Source organism: Triticum urartu, chromosome 6A (assembly GCF_056163025.1).
Source record: "Triticum urartu cultivar PI428250 chromosome 6A, HENAU_Tu73, whole genome shotgun sequence".
In the NCBI taxonomy this organism is placed as follows: Eukaryota; Viridiplantae; Streptophyta; class Magnoliopsida; order Poales; family Poaceae; genus Triticum; species Triticum urartu.
Genome location: NC_141878.1, coordinates 14,008,921 through 14,028,204, shown reverse-complemented (window position 1 = coordinate 14,028,204; position 19,284 = coordinate 14,008,921). Strand labels below are relative to the sequence as shown.

General features: G+C 50.7%; 1 protein-coding gene across 1 annotated transcript; it reads right to left on the bottom strand.

Annotated features, from left to right (window-relative positions):
- Positions 1-17,674: 17,674 nt before the first annotated feature.
- LOC147963206 (uncharacterized) lies at positions 17,675-19,284 on the bottom strand. Its single transcript, XM_087529512.1, has 2 exons — positions 17,949-19,284; positions 17,675-17,712 (listed from the first exon to the last, which is right to left on the bottom strand). The coding sequence occupies exons 1-2, from the start codon at positions 19,282-19,284 to the stop codon at positions 17,675-17,677; spliced, it is 1,374 nt and encodes a 457-aa protein (XP_087385638.1).

The window sequence follows — 19,284 nt, the reverse complement described above, 5'->3', positions numbered from 1 at the left end:
CATGACACCATGATCTCCATCATCATGATCTCCATCATCGTGTCTTCATGAAGTTGTCTCGCCAACTATTACTTCTACTACTACAGCTAACGGTTAGCAATAAAGTAAAATAATTACATGACGTTTATGTTGACACGCAGGTCATAAATAAATTAAGACAACTCCTATGGCTCCTGCCGGTTGTCATACTCATCGACATGCAAGTCGTGATTCCTATTACAAGAACATGATCAATCTCATACATCACATATATCATTCATCACATCCTTTTGGCCATATCACATCACATAGCATACCCTGCAAAAACAAGTTAGACGTCCTCTAATTGTTGTTTGCATGTTTTACGTGGCTGCTATGGGTTTCTAGCAAGAACGTTTCTTACCTACACAAAAACCACAACGTGATATGCCAATTGCTATTTACCCTTCATAAGGACCCTTTTCATCGAATCCGATCCGACTAAAGTGGGAGAGACAGACACCCGCTAGCCACCTTATGCAACTAGTGCATGTCAGTCGGTGGAACCAGTCTCACGTAAGAGTACGTGTAAGGTCGGTCCGGGCCGCTTCATCCCACGATGCCGCCGAATCAAGATAAGACTAGTAACGGCAAGCATATTGAACAAAATCAACGCCCACAACTACTTTGTGTTCTACTCGTGCATAGAAACTACGCATAGACCTAGCTCATGATGCCACTGTTGGGGAACGTAGCATAAATTCAAAATTTTCCTACGTGTCACCAAGATCTATCTATGGAGTCATCTAGCAACGAGGGAGGAGTGGATCTACATACCTTGTAGATCGCGCGCGGAAGCGTTTAAGAGAACGGGGTTGATGGAGTCGTACTCGTCGTGATCCAAATCACCGATGATCCTAGCGCCGAACAGACGGCACCTCCGCGTTCAATACACGTACGGAGCAGCGACGTCTCCTCCGTCTTGATCCAGCAAGGGGGGAGGAGAGGTTGATGGAGATCCAACAGCACGACGACGTGATGGTGGAAGTTGCGGGATTCCAACAGGGCTTCGCCAAGCGCTGCGGGAGGAGGGAAATGTGTCATGGGAGGGAGAGGGAGGCGCCAGGGCTTAGGTATGGTTGCCCTCCCTTCCCCCCACTATATATAGGGCCAAGGGAGAGGGGGGAGGCGCAGCCTTGGCCCTTCCTCCAAGGAAGGGTGCGGCCAGGGAGGAGTCCCTCCTCCCCAAGGCACCTCGGAGGTGCCTTCCCCCCTTAGGACTCTTCCTTTTCCTCTTCTCTTGGCGCACGGGCCTCTTGGGGCTGGTGCCCTTGGCCCATATAGGCCAAGGCGCACCCCCTACAGCCCATGTGGCCCCCCGGGGCAGGTGGCCCCACCCGGTGGACCCCCGGGATGTTGGGGAACGTAGCAGAAATTCAAAATTTTCCTACGTGTCACCAAGATCTATCTATGGAGAGACTAGCAACGAGGGGAAGGAGAGTGCATCTACATACCCTTGTAGATCGCTATGCGGAAGCGTTCAAGAGAACGGGGTTGATGGAGTCATACTCGTCGTGATCCAAATCACCGATGATCCTTGTGCTGAACGGATGGCACCTCCGTGTTCAACACACGTACAGCCCGGTGACGTCTCCCATGCCTTGATCCAGCAAGGAGAGAGGGAGAGGTTGAGGAAGACTCCATCCAGCAGCAGCACAACGGCGTGGTGGTGATGGAGGAGCGTGGCAATCCTGCAGGGCTTCGCCAAGCACCACGGGATATGAGGAGAAAGAGAGGGAGGGCTGCACCAACAGGCAGAGATCAGATCGCGTGTATTGGGCAGCCCCTAGGCCTCATATATATAGGGGAAGGGGAGGAGGGTGCGCCCCCTCTAGGGTTCCCACCCCTAGAGGGGCGGCAGCCCCAAACCCATCTATGGGTGGCGGCCACAAGGGGGGAGGAGAGGGAGGCGCAGGGATTATGGGCCTTAGGGCCCATCTGCCCTTAGGGTATGCCCCCTCTCCCCTTCTAGGCGCATGGGCCATGGTGGGAGGCGCCCTAGCCCACCTAGGGGCTGGTTCCTTCTCACACTTGGCCCATGTATGCTTCTGGGTCCCATGGCCCCCCCGGTGGACCCCTGGACCCCTCCGATGGTCCCGGTACATTACCGATAAACCCCGAAACTTTTCCGGTGACCAAAACAGGACTTCCCATATATAAATCTTTACCTCCGGACCATTCCGGAACTCCTCGTGACGTCCGGGATCTCATCCGGGACTCCGGACAACATTCGATAACCACATACAAACTTCCTTTACAACCCTAGCGTCATCGAACCTTAAGTGTGTAGACCCTACGGGTTCGGGAGACATGCAGACATGACCGAGACGTTCTCCGGTCAATAACCAACAGCGGGATCTGGATACCCATGTTGGCTCTCACATGTTCCACGATGATCTTATCGGATGAACCACGATGTCAAAGACTTAATCAATCCCGTATACAATTCCCTTTGTCTAGCGGTATTGCACTTGCCCGAGATTCGATCGCCGGTATCCCGATACCTTGTTCAATCTCGTTACCGGCAAGTCTCTTTACTCGTTCCGTAACACATCATCCCGTGATCAACTCCTTGGTCACATTGTGCACATTATGATGATGTCCTACCGAGTGGGCCCAGAGATACCTCTCCGTCACACGGAGTGACAAATCCCAGTCTCGATTCGTGCCAACCCAACAGACACTTCCGGGGATACCCGTAGTGTACCTTTATAGCCACCCAGTTACGTTGTGACGTTTGGCACACCCAAAGAACTCCTATGGTATCCGGAGTTACACAATCTCATGGTCCAAGGAAATGATACTTGACATTAGAAAAGCTTTAGCATACGAACTACACGATCTAGTGCTATGCTTAGGATTGGGTCTTGTCCATCACATCATTCTCCTAATGATGTGATCCCGTTATCAACGACATCCAATGTCCATGGTCAGGAAACCGTAACCATCTATTGATCAACGAGCTAGTCAACTAGAGGCTTACTAGGGACATGGTGTTGTGTATGTATCCACACATGTATCTGAGTTTCCTATCAATACAATTCTAGCATGGATAATAAACGATTATCATGAACAAGGAAATATAATAAGAACTAATTTATTATTGCCTCTAGGGCATATTTCCAACAGTCTCCCACTTGCACTAGAGTCAATAATCTAGTTCACATCGATATGTGATTAACACTCAAGGTCACATCCCCATGTGACTAACACCCAAAGAGTTTACTAGAGTCAATAATCTAGTTCACATCACTATGTGATTAGCACTCAAAGAGTTCTGGGTTTGATCATGTTGCTTGTGAGAGAGGTTTTAGTCAACGGGTCTGCAACATCCAGATCCGTATGTACTTCACAAATTTCTATGTCATCTTGTAGATGCAACTACTACGCTACATTTGGAGCTATTCCAAATAACTGTTCTACTTGGAGCTATTCCAAATTGTTGCTCCATTATACGTATTCGGTATCTCTACTCAGAGCTATCCGGATAGGTGTTAAGCTTGCATCTACGTAACCCTTTACGACGAACTCTTTTACCACCTCCATAATCGAGAAAATTCCTTAGTCCACTAGTTACTAAGGATAACTTTGACCGCTGTCCTGTGATCCATTCTTGGATCACTCTTGTACCCCTTGACTGACTCATGGCAAGGCACACTTAAGGTGCGGTACACAGCATAGCATACTGTAGAGCCTACGTCTTAAGCATAGGGGACGACCTTCGTCCTTTCTCTCTATTTTGCCGTGGTCGAGCTTTAAGTCTTAACTTCATACCTTACAACTCAGGCAAGAACTCCTTCTTTGACTGATCCATCTTGAACACCTTCAAGATCATGTCAAGTTATGTGCTCATTTGAAAGTACTATTAAGCGTTTTGATCTATCCTTATAGATCTTGATGCTCAATGTTCAAGTAGCTTAATCCAGGCTTTCCATTAAAAACACTTTTCAAATAAACTCTGCATGCTTTCTAGAAATTCTACATCATTTCCGATCAACAATATGTCAACAACATATATTCATCATAAATTCTATAGTGCTCCCACTCACTTCTTTGGAAATACAAGTTTCTCATAAACTTTGTATACACCCAAAATCTTTGATCATCTCATCAAAGCATACATTCCAACTCCGAGATGCTTACTCCAGTCCTCAGAAGGATTGCTGGAGCTTTGCATACTTATTAGCATATTTCAGGATTGACAAAACCTTCCAGTTGTATCACATACAACCTTTCCTCAAAAAATCGTCGAGGAAACAATGTTTGGATATCCTATCTGCAAGATTTCATAAATGATGCAGTAATTGCTAATATAATTCCAACAGACTCTTAGCATCGCTACGAGTGAGAAAGTCTCACCGTAGTCAACTCCTTGAACTTGTCGGAAAACATCTTAACGACAAGTCGAGCTTTCTTGATGGTGATACTTACCATCATTGTCCGTCTTCCTTTTAAAATCCATCTGCACTCAACAGCCTTACGACCATCGAGCTGTTCTGCCAAAGTCTACACTTTGTTTTCATACATGGATCCTCTCTCGGATTTTATGGCCTCGAGCCATTTATCGGAATCCGGGCCCACCATCGCTTCTCCATAGCTCGTAGGTTCATTGTTGTCTAGCAACATGACTTCCAAGATAGGATTACTTACCACTCTGAAGTAGTACGCATCCTTGTCATCCCACAAGATTTGGTAGTGACTTGATCTGAAGTTTCATGATCACTATCATAAGCTTCCACTTCAATTGGTGTAGGTGCCACAGGAACAACTTCCTGTGAAGAGACGGTTCAATAACCTCATCAAGTCTCCACCACCCTCCCACTCAATTCTTTCGAGAGAAACTTTTCCTCAAGAAAGGACCCGATTCTAGAAACAATCCCTTATTGCTTTCGGATCTGAGACATGAGGTATACCCAACTGTTTTGGGTGTCCTATGAAGATGCATTTATCCGCTTTGGGTTCGAGCTTATCAGCCTGAAACTTTTCACATAAGCGTTGCAGCCCCAAACTTTAAAGAAATGACAGCTTAGGTTTCTCTAAACCATAGTTCATACGGTGTCATCTCATCGGAATTACGTGGTGCCCTATTTAAAGTGAATGTGGTTGTCTCTAATGCCTAACCCATAAACTATCGTGGTAATTCGATAAGAGACATCATGGTATGCATCATATCCAATAGGGTGCAGTTATGATGTTCGGACACACCATCACACTATGGTGTTCCAGGCTGTATTAGTTGTGAAACAATTTCCACAATTTCTTAATTCTGTGCCAAACTCGTAATTCAGATATTCATCTCTATGATCATATCATAGATATTTTATCCTCTTGTCACGACGATCTTTCAACTTCACCTGAAATTACTTGAACCTTTCAATAATTCAGACTCGTGATTCATCAAGTAAATATACTCAACATCTACTCAAATCATCTGTGAAGTAAGAACATAACGATATCCACCACATGCCTCAGCACTCATTGGATTGCACACATCAAAATGTATTACTTCCAACAAGTTGCTTTCTAGTTCCATTTTACTGAAAACGAGGCTTTCAGTCATCTTGCCCATGTGGTATGATTTGCATGTCTCAAGTGATTCAAAATCAAGCGAGTCCGAACGGTCCATTTGCATGGAGTTTCTTCATGCATATACACCAATAGACATGGTTCGCATGTCTCAAACTTTTCAAAAAATGAGTAAGCCCAAAGATCCATCAACATGGAGCTTCTTCATGCGTTTTATACCGATATGACTTACGTGGCAGTGCCACAAGTAGGTGGTACTATCATTACTATCTTTTGGCATGAACATGTGTATCACTATGATCGAGATTCAATGAACCATTCATTTTAGGTGCAAGACTATTGAAGGTATTATTCAAATAAACAGAGTAACCGTTATTCTCCTTAAATGAATAATCGTATTGCGATAGACATAATCCAATCATGTCTATGCTCAATGCAAACACCAATCTCGATGGTAGAGGGAGCGTGCGATGCTTGATCATATCAACATTGGAAACACTTCCAACACATATCGTCAGCTCACCTTTAGCTAGTCTCCGTTTATTCCGTAGCTTTTATTTCGAGTTACTAACACTTAGCAACCGAACCGGTATCTAATACCCTGGTGCTACTAGGAGTACTAGTAAAGTACACATCAACACAATGTATATCCAACATACTTCTATCGACCTTGCCAGCCTTCTCATCTACCAAGTGTCTAGGGTAATTCTGCTCCAGTGGCTGTTCCCCTTATTACAGAAGCACTTAGTTTCGGGTTTGGGTTCAACCTTGGGTTTCTTCACTAGAACAGCAACTGATTTGTTATTCCACGAAGTATCCCTTTCTTGCCCTTGCCCTTCTTGAAACTAGTGGTTTCACCAACCATCAACAATTGATGCTCCTTCTTGATTTCTACTTTCGTGGTGTCAAACATCGCGAATATCTCAAGGATCATCATATATGTCCCTGATATATTATAGTTCATCACGAAGCTCTAGCAGCTTGGTGGTAATGACTTCGGAGAAACATCACTATCTCATCTGGAAGATTAACTCCCACTCGATTCAAATGATTGATGTACTCAGACAATCTGAGCACAAGCTCAATAATTGAGCTTTTCTCCCTTAGTTTGCAGGCTAAGAAAATCGTCGGAGGTCTTATACCTCTTGACGTGGGCACGAGCCTGAAATTCCAATTTCAGCCCTCGAAACATCTCATATGTTTCGTGACGTTTCAAAACCGTCTTCGATGCCTCAACTCTAAACCGTTTAACTGAACTATCATGTAGTTATCAAAACGTGTATGTCAGATGTTCGCAACATCCACAGACAACGTTTGAGGTTTAGCACACTGAGCGGTGCATTAAGGACATAAGCCTTCTAAGAAGCAATGAGGACAATCCTCAGTTTACGGACCTAGTCCGCATAATTACTACTATCAACTTTCAACTAAATTTTCTCTAGGAACATATCTAAACAGTAGAACTGAAGCGCGATCTACGACATAATTTGCGAAGACCTTTTGACTATGTTCAGGATAATTAAGTTCATCTTATGAACTCCCACTTAGATAGACATCCCTCTAGTCATCTAAGTGATTACATGATCCAAGTCAACTAGGCCGTGTCTGATCATCACGTGAGACGGACTAGTCAACATCGGTGAACATCTTCATGTTGATCGTATCTTCTATACGACTCATGCTCGACCTTTCGGTCTTCTGTGTTCCGAGGCCATGTCTGTACACATGCTAGGCTCGTCAAGTCAACCTAAGTGTTTCGCGTGTGTAAATCTGTCTTACACCCGTTGTATGTGAATGTAAGAATCTAACACCCGATCATCACGTGGTGCTTCGAAACAACGAACTGTCGCAACGGTGCACAGTTAGGGGGAACACTTTCTTGAAATTATTATGAGGGATCATCTTATTTACTACCGTCGTTTTAAGTAAACAAGATGCATAAACATGATAAACATCACATGCAATCAAATAGTGACATGATATGGCCATCATCACTTTGCTCCTTTTGATCTCCATCTTCGGGGCTCCATGATCATCAACGTCACCGGCATGACACCATGATCTCCATCATCATGATCTCCATCATCGTGTCTCCATGAAGTTGTCACGTCATCTATTACTTCTACTACTACAGCTAACGGCTAGCAATAAAGTAAAGTAATTACATGACATTTATGTTGACACGCAGGTCATTAATAAATTAAGACAACTCCTATGGCTCCTGCCGGTTGTCATACTCATCGACATGCAAGTCGTGATTCCTATTACAAGAACATGATCAATCTCATACATCACATATATCATTCATCACATCCTTTTGGCCATATCACATCACATAGCATACCCTGCAAAAACAAGTTAGACGTTCTCTAATTGTTGTTTGCATGTTTTACGTGGCCGCTATGGGTTTCTAGCAAGAACGTTTCTTACCTACGCAAAAACCACAACGTGATATGCCAATTGCTATTTACCCTTCATAAGGACCCTTTTCATCGAATCTGATCCGACTAAAGTAGGAGAGACGGACACCCGCTAGCCACCTTATGCAACTAGTGCATGTCAGTCGCTGGAACCAGTCTCACGTAAGAGTACGTGTAAGGTCGGTCCGGGCCGCTTCATCCCACGATGCCGCCGAATCAAGATAAGACTAGTAACGGCAAGCATATTGAACAAAATCAACGCCCACAACTACTTTGTGTTCTACTCGTGCATAGAAACTACGCATAGACCTAGCTCATGATGCCACTGTTGGGGAACGTAGCAGAAATTCAAAATTTTCCTACGTGTCACCAAGATCTAGCTATGGAGAGACTAGCAACGAGGGGAAGGAGAGTGCATCTACATACCCTTGTAGATCGCTATGCGGAAGCGTTCAAGAGAACGGGGTTGATGGAGTCGTACTCGTCATGATCCAAATCACCGATGATTCTAGTGCCGAACGGACGACACCTCCGTGTTCAACACACGTACAGCCCGATGACGTCTCCCATGCCTTGATCCAGCAAGGAGAGAGGGAGAGGTTGAGGAAGACTCCATCCAGCAGCAGCACAACGGCGTGGTGGTGATGGAGGAGCGTGGCAATCCTGCAGGGCTTCGCCAAGCACCACGGGATATGAGGAGAAAGAGAGGGAGGGCTGCACCAACAGGCAGAGATCAGATCGCGTGTATTGGGCAGCCCCTAGGCCTCATATATATAGGGGAAGGGGAGGAGGGTGCGCCCCCTCTAGGGTTCCCACCCCTAGAGGGGCGGCAGCCACAAGGGGGGAGGAGAGGGAGGCGCAGGGAGTATGGGCCTTAGGGCCCATCTGCCCTTAGGGTATGCCCCCTCTCCCCTTCTAGGCGCATGGGCCATGGTGGGAGGCGCCCTAGCCCACCTAGGGGCTGGTGCCTTCTCACACTTGGCCCATGTATGCCTCTGGGGCCCATGGCCCCCCCGGTGGACCCCCGGACCCCTCCGGTGGTCCCGGTACATTACCGATAAACCCTGAAACTTTTCCGGTGACCAAAACAGGACTTCCCATATATAAATCTTTACCTCCGGACCATTCCGGAACTCCTCGTGACGTCTGGGATCTCATCCGGGACTCCGAACAACATTCGGTAACCACATACAAATTTCCTTTACAACCCTAGCGTCATCGAACCTTAAGTGTGTAGACCCTACGGGTTCGGGAGACATGCAGACATGACCGAGACGTTCTCCGGTCAATAACCAACAGCAGGATCTGGATACCCATGTTGGCTCCCACATGTTCCACGATGATCTCATCGGATGAACCACGATCTCAAGGACTTAATCAATCCCGTATACAATTCCCTTTGTCTAGCAGTATTGCACTTGCCCAAGATTCGATCGCCGGTATCCCGATACCTTGTTCAATCTCGTTACCGGCAAGTCTCTTTAATCGTTCCGTAACACATCATCCCGTGATCAACTCCTTGGTCACATTGTGCACATTATGATGATGTCCTACCGAGTGGGCCCAGAGATACCTCTCCGTCACACGGAGTGACAAATCCCAGTCTCGATTCGTGCCAACCCAACAGACACTTGCGGGGATACCCGTAGTGTACCTTTATAGCCACCCAGTTACGTTGTGACGTTTGGCACACCCAAAGCACTCCTACAGTATCCGGGAGTTACACAATCTCATGGTCCAAGGAAATGATACTTGACATTAGAAAAGCTTTAGCATACGAACTACATGATCTAGTGCTATGCTTAGGATTGGGTCTTGTCCATCACATCATTCTCCTAATGATGTGATCCCGTTATCAACGACATCCAATGTTCATGGTCAGGAAACCGTAACCATCTATTGATCAACGAGCTAGTCAACTAGAGGCTTACTAGGGACATGGTGTTGTCTATGTATCCACACATGTATCTGAGTTTCCTATCAATACAATTCTAGCATGGATAATAAACGATTATCATGAACAAGGGAATATAATAATAAATAATTTATTATTGCCTCTAGGGCATATTTCCAACACGGGACCCTTCCGGTGGTCCCGGTACAATACCGGTGACCCCGAAACTTGTCCCGATGGCCGAAATAGCACTTTCTATATATAATTCTTTACCTTCGGACCATTCCGGAACTCCTCGTGACGTCCGGGATCTCATCCGGGACTCCGAACAACTTTCGGGTTACCGCATACTAATATCTCTATAACCCTAGCATCACCGAACCTTAAGTGTGTAGACCCTACGGGTTCGGGAGACATGCAGACATGACCGAGATGACTCTCCGGTCAATAACCAACAGCGGGATCTGGATACCCATGTTGGCTCCCACATGTTCCACGATGATCTCATCGGATGAACCACGATGTCAAGGACTTAATCAATCCCGTATACAATTCCCTTTGTCTAGCGGTACGATACTTGCCCGAGATTCGATCGTCGGTATCCCGATACCTTGTTCAATCTCGTTACCGGCAAGTCTCTTTACTCGTTCCGTAACACACCATCCCGTGATCAACTCCTTGATCACATTGTGCACATTATGATGATGTCCTACCGAGTGGGCCTAGAGATACCTCTCCGTCACACGGAGTGACAAATCCCAGTCTCGATTCGTGCCAACCCAACAGACACTTTCGGAGATACCCGTAGTGTACCTTTATAGCCACCCAGTTACGTTGTGACGTTTGGCACACCCAAAGCACTCCTACGGTATCCGGGAGTTGCACAATCTCATGGTCTAAGGAAATGATACTTGACATTAGAAAAGCTTTAGCATACGAACTACGCGATCTTGTGCTATGCTTAGGATTGGGTCTTGTCCATCACATCATTCTCCTAATGATGTGATCCCGTTATCAACGACATCCAATGTCCATGGTCAGGAAACAGTAACCATCTATTGATCAACGAGCTAGTCAACTAGAGGCTTACTAGGGACATGGTGTTGTCTATGTATCCACACATGTATCTGAGTTTCCTATCAATACAATTCTAGCATGGATAATAAACGATTATCATGAACAAGGAAATATAATAATAATCAATTTATTATTGCCTCTAGGGCATATTTCCAACACATGCCGCCCACACGACCATGGTCACCAGGCAGCACCAAGGAACGGGCTTTGCCCAATAGCACCGCGACACCACCACCAGGGCCGCCGCCCCGGCATCCAAGACCTCACCCGCCACCCAGCGCCACCACACCCAAAGAGACGAGTGGAAAGGCCCCGCCTTTAGCACCCCTGAGCTGCCCCCAACGTCGAGACCGATTAGGCCAGCCAAAGCTGGCCTCCATCGGCTCGTCCTGTCGCTGGGCGCGCGGCGAGCGATGGACCGCGACTGGGAAAAGTCTAGCACTTCGACGGAAGTGGCGTGCGGACGACGAGGAGAGGAATCGAAGGCCGGCGCACGCTGCCTACGGACAACCGACGCCGAAACATGTCAGCCGCCGCCGCATCCGACCTGCCAAGATATCGTGGATCCATCCACGGCTGGAGCAGCAGCCACACCAGGCCATTGCCCATCCCGCGCTGCCCGCCGAACTCCAGGCGTTGAATCCGCCAGGCACGCTGCCACCTAATCGGCCAGTGCACCGGCGGCAATGAACACGGCCGGAAACAACCATCCACCCCAAGCCAGGGGCCGGCGCAGGCGTGCGCTCGCACGACCCCCGCCACTGGAGCCTTCCGCCCCCTGCACCCTGCTGCGACACGACAACCGCCGCCGCCACGAACCTCCATACTAGCCGCTCGCAACCCCCCACCGCCCAACACCTAGCCGATCCACGCAGCCTCCACAGCAACCACGGCTGCCCGCGCCGCCGCGCCCTCGGGTGGCCACTGCATCCCACGCTAAAGGGGGCCAACGAGGAGGAAGAGAACCCCGCCGCCGCCTACGTTGACCAGGATTTGACCGGCAGCGCGCTTTGGCGACGGCGAGGGGGAGGGAGGCGGGCAGTGGCTCGATCTAGGGTTCCCCCCCTCCCCCCGCGTGCTTGCGGGAGTGGGCAGGATGAAGCATTTGCGATTTTTTAGGCGGAAACTTTTAGTTTGCTCCTTCTCACCCTCACGTCAAATTTGAAAGGCGGGCTGCTAAAAAGTCTGTCTTCTAAAGCAAGCCAGAAAGCATCACTGACAATCTTGAACTGCAAAGACGACGTGATCTATTTGTTTAATGTGTGTATGGTGGACATGTGGTTTATTTATCGCACCGTTAACTCTTAAGTGATTCAATATGTTACAATTGAGTGTCTATGTTTATGCTATATCTTTTGCACACCTTACTCAATTCTCCGGAGCACCCCCCCCCCAAACATCTGTTTGTAGCTTTTCGTCAAAATTACTAGCTACAGGGACATATATACCTAAAGATCATTGCATCTATCGATTGATATATAAACAATAACCATTTCATACTACAAGTCGGACTACCACCAGGTGATACTAGCTACTCCCTCCGTTCGGAATTACTTGTCGTAGAAATGGATGTATCTAGACATATTTTAATTCTAGATACATCCGTTTCCGAGACAAATAATTCCAAACGGAGGGAGTACAACCAAAATACTAATGTCAAAACTAGGGTTCCACAATTTGGACCCTCAAACTAAGGCCGGTCCTCGTCGTCGTTGCCATCCTCGTCCTCCTTTGACTCGAGATACTCGAACTCTGAGTCGGTGGGCTCATTCTGCTCCTCCATGCATTCGATGAAGTCAGGGTCGTCGTAGGAAGTCCCAGGCTCACTAGTACAGGAAACTGTGTGACGCTGCTGGTAAGGTAAGCTTAGCAGCGTGTACCCCACACGCGGCTAGTGCGGTCCGACGAGCTGCATGTATATCGCATGCGGCTACTGTTCTACTCACGACCAGCGTGTGGTCTCGCTGCATGTGGCCAGACTGTATAACACTGGCGGAGTCCGAATTGCTTAAACGTCGCTGATCTCAGACCTGACCTAATATACAACGTGCCCCTTTTGCGAGCGCTTCTAGTTTTGGGGAAGTTAGCAGCTTCCTGCTAAATACAAACGTGGCTAGCTAGTTTTACAATGATAATAGTAATACTTCCACGACAGTGTTTTTGGCTACAACATTTGCAGAATTCATACATACATAAGTAATAAGTATTATGCAGTGAAATAGTGAATGTTATTATGTAATACATTTCACATGAATCCAACATATATTGGAAGATTTCATAGAAAATGATGGCAGCATTTATGAAGCAAATGTCTAATTTTTCGGCCACAACGACATCTATGAGCCAAAGGGCTCACCTTGCTGCCATGCTTGAGTCATCATGTCTCGATACGTGCAACAAGTACTAATGTTACAGGAACCACCAAAGGGCTTAAGTTCTGATTGACACAAAAGGTACGGTAAGGGCTACCAAGTCGAGGTGTTGAAGTTGCTATGTTGTCGCTTCTGCCTATCCAGCTTGTTCTCGAGGGGTTCTTGTGAGTCAACGTGTACGTAGTACATCCCCTTCTTATTGGTGACATTGTTGTTGATGACAGTTGCAAGGGTGCTCTACATCCATCTAAACTCAACTCGACTATCATCCGGCGTGATAATGGCAAGCCCCCCCCCCCCCAATTGGTGACATCATCCTTTCTTGTGAAGGTTATATGCTTCCACATGCAATCAACCATGTGGTTCATTAGGTAGTAGGCAGACACATGATTTCTCTCAGTTTGTTGTTGCATGCAATAGAAGGTTGTGTTGTGGGTGAGGCGTGCCAAACCCAAGTTGTTTTTCTTTCTGAATGCTGACTTTGTCGGTCCTACGCTGTTCTCAAACTCTATGAGTGCATAATCCAGAATTGACATCAGTTTGTTGTAGTATTTCTTGATCTTTTGATGTGAATCCAATACATAAGAATTGCATGTCTTTGGGGATAGAACGAAGAGGACCTAGTGCTCGTCGCTGCGCAAACAGTCAAATAATGCAGTAACTACCATCAATCTTTGTACGATGAGAGGATATATACTATATATCCGAGAAATCATATGTGCATTGATGCTAGCTAGTGAGCACTTACCACATACGGTGGGGCACAAAATGGTAGTCTGCGTGTCTATGTTGAACCATGAATTTGAAGGTAGATCTTCGTCACTTTCCTACCTTATCGATTCTTAAGGTTATGGTGGTGCATGTGATAAGGGTCCGCCGCGGTGACGTCCTCACGTTGTCATACTTGAGCTTGTTGCCTAGATGAAGCGCCCATAGCCTTATTAAGGAGGATCCATCAAACTGCAGGTGGTCGATCAGGCTGAAGATTTGGTCGACATGTATATAGAACTTGTCCGCGAAGAAATCATCTACAAAGCCGAGACCCGACGCTGTGACGGATGCGACATCCGTCCACGCAGCCGTTCCCCTGGTCGGCCCCATATGGCGACGGCGGCGAGATGGATATGTAGTAGCGTGAAGGAGAGGAGGCGGTGGTGCATATCGGAGGAGGACGAGTTGGAGGATTAAACTCTCTGTATTGATTATGACTTCACAAGTTACACATATATATACATGGAGTGCAACGGCAGGATAAGGTTACAACTGATCTAGCTAGTCCTAAGGAGACGTGAGCTACGTGCGGGACGAGCCAGTCGTGGGCGCAGGACTCGGGCGTGCGGGTGGCGAGGAGGACGTGGAGGAAGTAGTGTTCCAACACCCCCCCCCCCCCCGCAGTCGAAACGGGGTCGCTGAGAACGTTGAGGCTGTCCCGGAACTCGTTGAAGATGGCCGTTGGCAGTCTTTTAGTGAAGATGTCCGCGAACTGAGATGAAGTAGGAACATGCAGAACCTTGACGTCGCCTATGCTGACCCGTTCGCGGACGAAATGCAGGTCGATTTCCATGTGCTTTGTTCGCTGGTGCTGCACCGGGTTGCTCGAGAGGTACACAGCACTCACGTTGTCACAGAAGACAACGGTGGCGCGGCGTGGTGGTCGACGGAGCTCGGTGAGGAGTTGGCGAAGCCAGCACGATTCGGCGACGACGTTAGCGACCGCGCGGTACTCGGCCTCCGCACTAGACCGGGACACCGTGTTCTGACGCTTCGAGGACCAAGAGACGAGGTTGGGTCCGATAAAGACGCAGAACCCGGATGTCGAGCGGCGGGTGTCCGGGCACCCGGCCCAGTCGGCGTCGGAGTAGGCGACGAGGTCGTGTGTCGGGGCAGAGCTGTGGATGCGCAGACCGAGGTGGGAGGTGCCATGCACGTACCGCAGGATCCGCTTGACGAGCTGGAGGTGCCGCTCACGGGGATCGTGCATGAAGAGACAGGCCTGCTGGACTGCATGAGTGATGTCCGGCCTCGTCAGGGTCAGGTACTGGAGCGCGCCGGCAAGGCTCCGGTAGAGGGTAGGGTCGGCGACGGGCGCACCCTCTGAGGCAGACAGCTTGGCGCGAGCGTCGAGGGGCGTGCTGATCGGCTTGCAGGTGAGCATGCCCGCCCGATCGATGACCTCGAGCGCGTACTGCTGCTGCGAGACGAAGAGGCCGGAGGCAGAGCGTTGCACGTTGACGATGAGGAAGTGATGCAGCTCGCCGAGGTCGGTCATGGCAAAGGCTTGGTGCAGAGAGTCGATGACGGAGCGAAGGAGAGCGGTGCTGCTGGCAGTGAGGATGATGTCGTCCACGTATAAGAGCAGATACGCCATGGAGTCGCCGCGGTGGAGGATGAACAGCGAGCTATCGCTGTGGGAGGCGACGAAGCCGAGGGCGACGAGGTGCGCCATGAACCGCGAGAACCAGGCACGGGGGGCCTGCTTCAGGCCGTACAAGGAGCACTGGAGACGGCAGACATGATCCGGGCGGTCGGCGTCGAGGAAGCCGGAAGGCTGCTCGCTGTAGACGACCTCGTCGAGCCGGCCGTGAAGAAAGGCGTTCTTCACGTCCAGCTGGTGGATCGGCCACGAGCTGCTGACGGCGAGGCTGAGGATGACCCGGATAGTTGATGGCTTGACGACGGGGCTGAAGGTCTCGGTGTAGTCGACATTTTCACGCTGGGTGAACCCACGCAGGACCCAGCGAGCCTTCTGGCGTGCCAGAGAGCCGTCGGCATTGAATTTGTGCCTGTAGATCCATTTGCCGCTGACGACGTTCACACCTGCAGGACGCGGCACTAAACACCAGGTCTTATTATGAATCAGTGCATCATATTCCTCACGCATAGCGGCATACCAGCGGGGGTCTTTGAGGGCAGTGCGGTAGGTTGGAGGGATGGGGGAGAGGAGATCGACGGTGAGATTAGTTTGAGTTTTAGGAAGGGCAAAGCCAGATTTGCCGCGCGTGCGCATAGGATGAGGGTTTTGTGGGGGTGCGATGGCAACGGCGCGCGGTGGGAGCGAGGTGCTTCATGGCGAGGTGCTGCATGGCGCGGTGCTGGACGTGGGAAAAAGGCAGCGAGGGGAGGGTTGCATGCGGTCGTGGGGCACGGCGCGTGGGGTGGAGCCGCGTGGCGGAAGGGAAGGGGGCGAGGTGGGAGCAGCATGCGAGGGTGGGGTCCGCGGAGCTGGCGCAGGGGGCGGGCCGGTGGGAGGATGGGACGCGGCGGGTGCGGGGGAGACAGGTGGGCTGTTGTGGATAGGCGCGTGATCCGAGGAGGATCTGGAGTTGGTGGGAAACGAGGTAGGAGGGGACGATCCCGAGGCGTGGAAGGGCGGCGGATGAGGTGGTCGGGCGCTGGGATTTTCTGCTGTGGGATCGGGTGCGGAAAGTGTGGATTGGAAGGGAAAAATTGTCTCATCAAATGTAACGTGCCGAGAGGTGTAAACGCGCCGAGTGCGTAGGTCGAGGCAGCGGTAGCCTTTATGCTCGGGGGGGCTACCAAGAAGCACGCACGGGGTGGATCGGGGTGAGAGTTTGTGGGCGGCGTATGGTGCAAGGTTAGGGTAGCAGAGGCACCCAAAAGTGCGTAGGTCGGTGTAGCTAGGGTGAACGCCATGTAGGAGAAAGAAGGGTGTGAGGTTGTGAACTACGTGAGATGGTCGTCGGTTGAGGAGATGGGTAGCCGTGTGGAGAGCTTCGACCCAATATGGTGGTGGCATGTGAGCTTGAGCGAGGAGAGTGCGAAGAATGTCGTTAGTGGAGCGAATGGCACGTTCGGCCTTCCCATTTTGCGGAGAAGTGTGCGGACACGAGAGACGGAGTACAATGCCTCGATCGGAGAGAAAGGTGAGAAGGGCGGTGTTGACGAACTCACCCCCATTGTCGCTTTGAATGCAATGGATAAGGGAGTGGTACTGCGTGAGAATGTAGCGACAAAAGCGTACAAGAACAGAGGCCGTTTCAGACTTGTTATGTAAAGGGAAAGACCAGGAGAAATGAGTGTAGTCATCCATTATTATAAGATAATATTTAAAACCAGAAAAGCTGGATACAGGCGACGTCCAGAGGTCGCAGTGAATTAACTGAAACGGGAAACTAGTAAAGGAAAGCGATGCTGAAAAAGGTAATCTAGTGTGGCGCCCTCGTTGGCATGCATCACATGTAGGAGATGGTGCGGGCACATTATTACATGAAGGGGAAATAAAAGACTGTAGCGAGGCCTGAGTAGCCCGGCTTGGATGACCGAGGCGGCGGTGCCAAATATCGCCGGCGGTGGTGCTGGTGAGGATGGTGGCGCCGGAGCCTAGGAACGGGTAGAGCGGGCCGGAGCTACTGGACCTCATGATTAGCCTCCGAGTGAGCAGATCCTTCACAGAAAAGCCATAGGGGTCAAATTCGATTGAGCATGAGTTATCAGTAGTGAATTTACGAACAGAGATTAGGTTTTTGACTACGTTTGCAGAGACTAGGACGTGGTTGAGATGAAAGGGTTTGGGAGGGAGAGAGGTATAGCCGAGGGAAGAGGGAGTCATGATGGTGCCGTTGCCTACTATAATGGGAGGAAGATGATGAGCTGAAACATCATAAAGCCGAGTGAGTATACCTGCGTTCCCAGAGATATGTGAGGAGGCACCAGAGTCCATGTACCAGTCGGCGGCGCCGGGCTGCTGCAGCGACATGTTGCTCATGGCGGAGTTGAGCATGCTGAAGTTGTCCCACGAGCCAGGAGTGGGCGACGGTGGAGGTGGCGCATGCGAGGAGGACGACGCGCCAGGGTAGAAGACGGGGTACACCTGCGCCGGGGCAGCGGGGCGGGGCCCGAGGATGCCGGCGGCGTGCGGGGGCACCCACGGAGCACGCCCAGGAGGAGGAAAAGGCGCGCCCCAGGGCGCGAAGTACCCCATCCACGGCGTCTGCCCGCCGGGGAACTGCTGCTGCTGGGGGTGGCGGCCACCGTTGCCGCGACCACGACCGCGGCCACGACCACGGCCATTGCCACGGGCGCGATCAGAGGAGCCGCCGCGACCTGGGGTGCCCTCGCCGGTGGGCCGAGCGCGATCGCCAGAGCCGGGTGGGCCGCGATCGCCAGAGGAGGTGTCGGAGAGGCCGCCGGCGTTGGTGCTGACGGTGAGGGCGGTGGCCCCCTCGGTGCGATCACGGGCGTCGAGGGAGATCTCTTCAAGAAGGAGGCGCGAGCGCGCCTGGATGAAGGTGGGGAAGGGTACCTGGAGGGGGAGCACCGAGGCGAGGACGTGGAAGCGGCGCGAGAGCCCGCGGATGAGCTGCAGAGTGAGGGACCGGTCGGTGACCGGTTCGTCCACGTCGGCGAGGGCGTCAGCAAGGGCCTTCAGGCGGCGGCAGTATTCGCCGACGTGGAGGTCGCCCTGGGTGGTGGAGCGGAACTCGGCCCCGATGTGGATCGCGTGGGCCGGCTGATTGTCGTGGAAGAAGTGAGTCAGCTGGCTCCAAGCGCGGTGCGCCGTGTTGTCCGGCGACTTGATGACGTCGTAGAGGTCGTCGGAGATGGACCCGTAGATCCAAAGCAGGATGGTGACGTCGGCGTGGCGCCATGCCACGGTCTGCTGTTGAGGCTCGGAGAAGTGGTCGACGCGCCCCCCGGCATCGTACATGGAGAGCACGCACCTGAAGATCTGCCGCCATTTGGAGAAGTTGCCGGCGGCGAAGTCCAGCTTGAAGTTGAGGAAGTGGCCGATGTTGAGCTGGTGCATGTTGGGGATGCCGGAGGAAGACGAGGCGCCGGCGGACGGAGGGCCCGGGAACGGGAGAGCGACCGCGAGCGGCACCGTCGCAGGGGGCGCCGTGGCCACGGGCAGAGACGCCATGGCAGCAGGAGTCTTGGCAGGAGGTGCCGGGGCAGGAGGCGCCGTGGTGACGGGCAGAGGCGCCGTGGCGACGGGGAGGGGCGCCGAGGAGGACAT

Coding starts and splice junctions, on each gene's coding strand:
- LOC147963206 (XM_087529512.1), bottom strand. CDS start 19,284: ATGTCCTCCTCGGCGCCCCTCCCCGTCGCCACGGCGCCTCTGCCCGTC. Junction 17,713..17,948: donor ACATATCTCTGGGAACGCAG/GTATACTCACTC, acceptor TTTTCTGTGAAG/GATCTGCTCACTCGGAGGCT.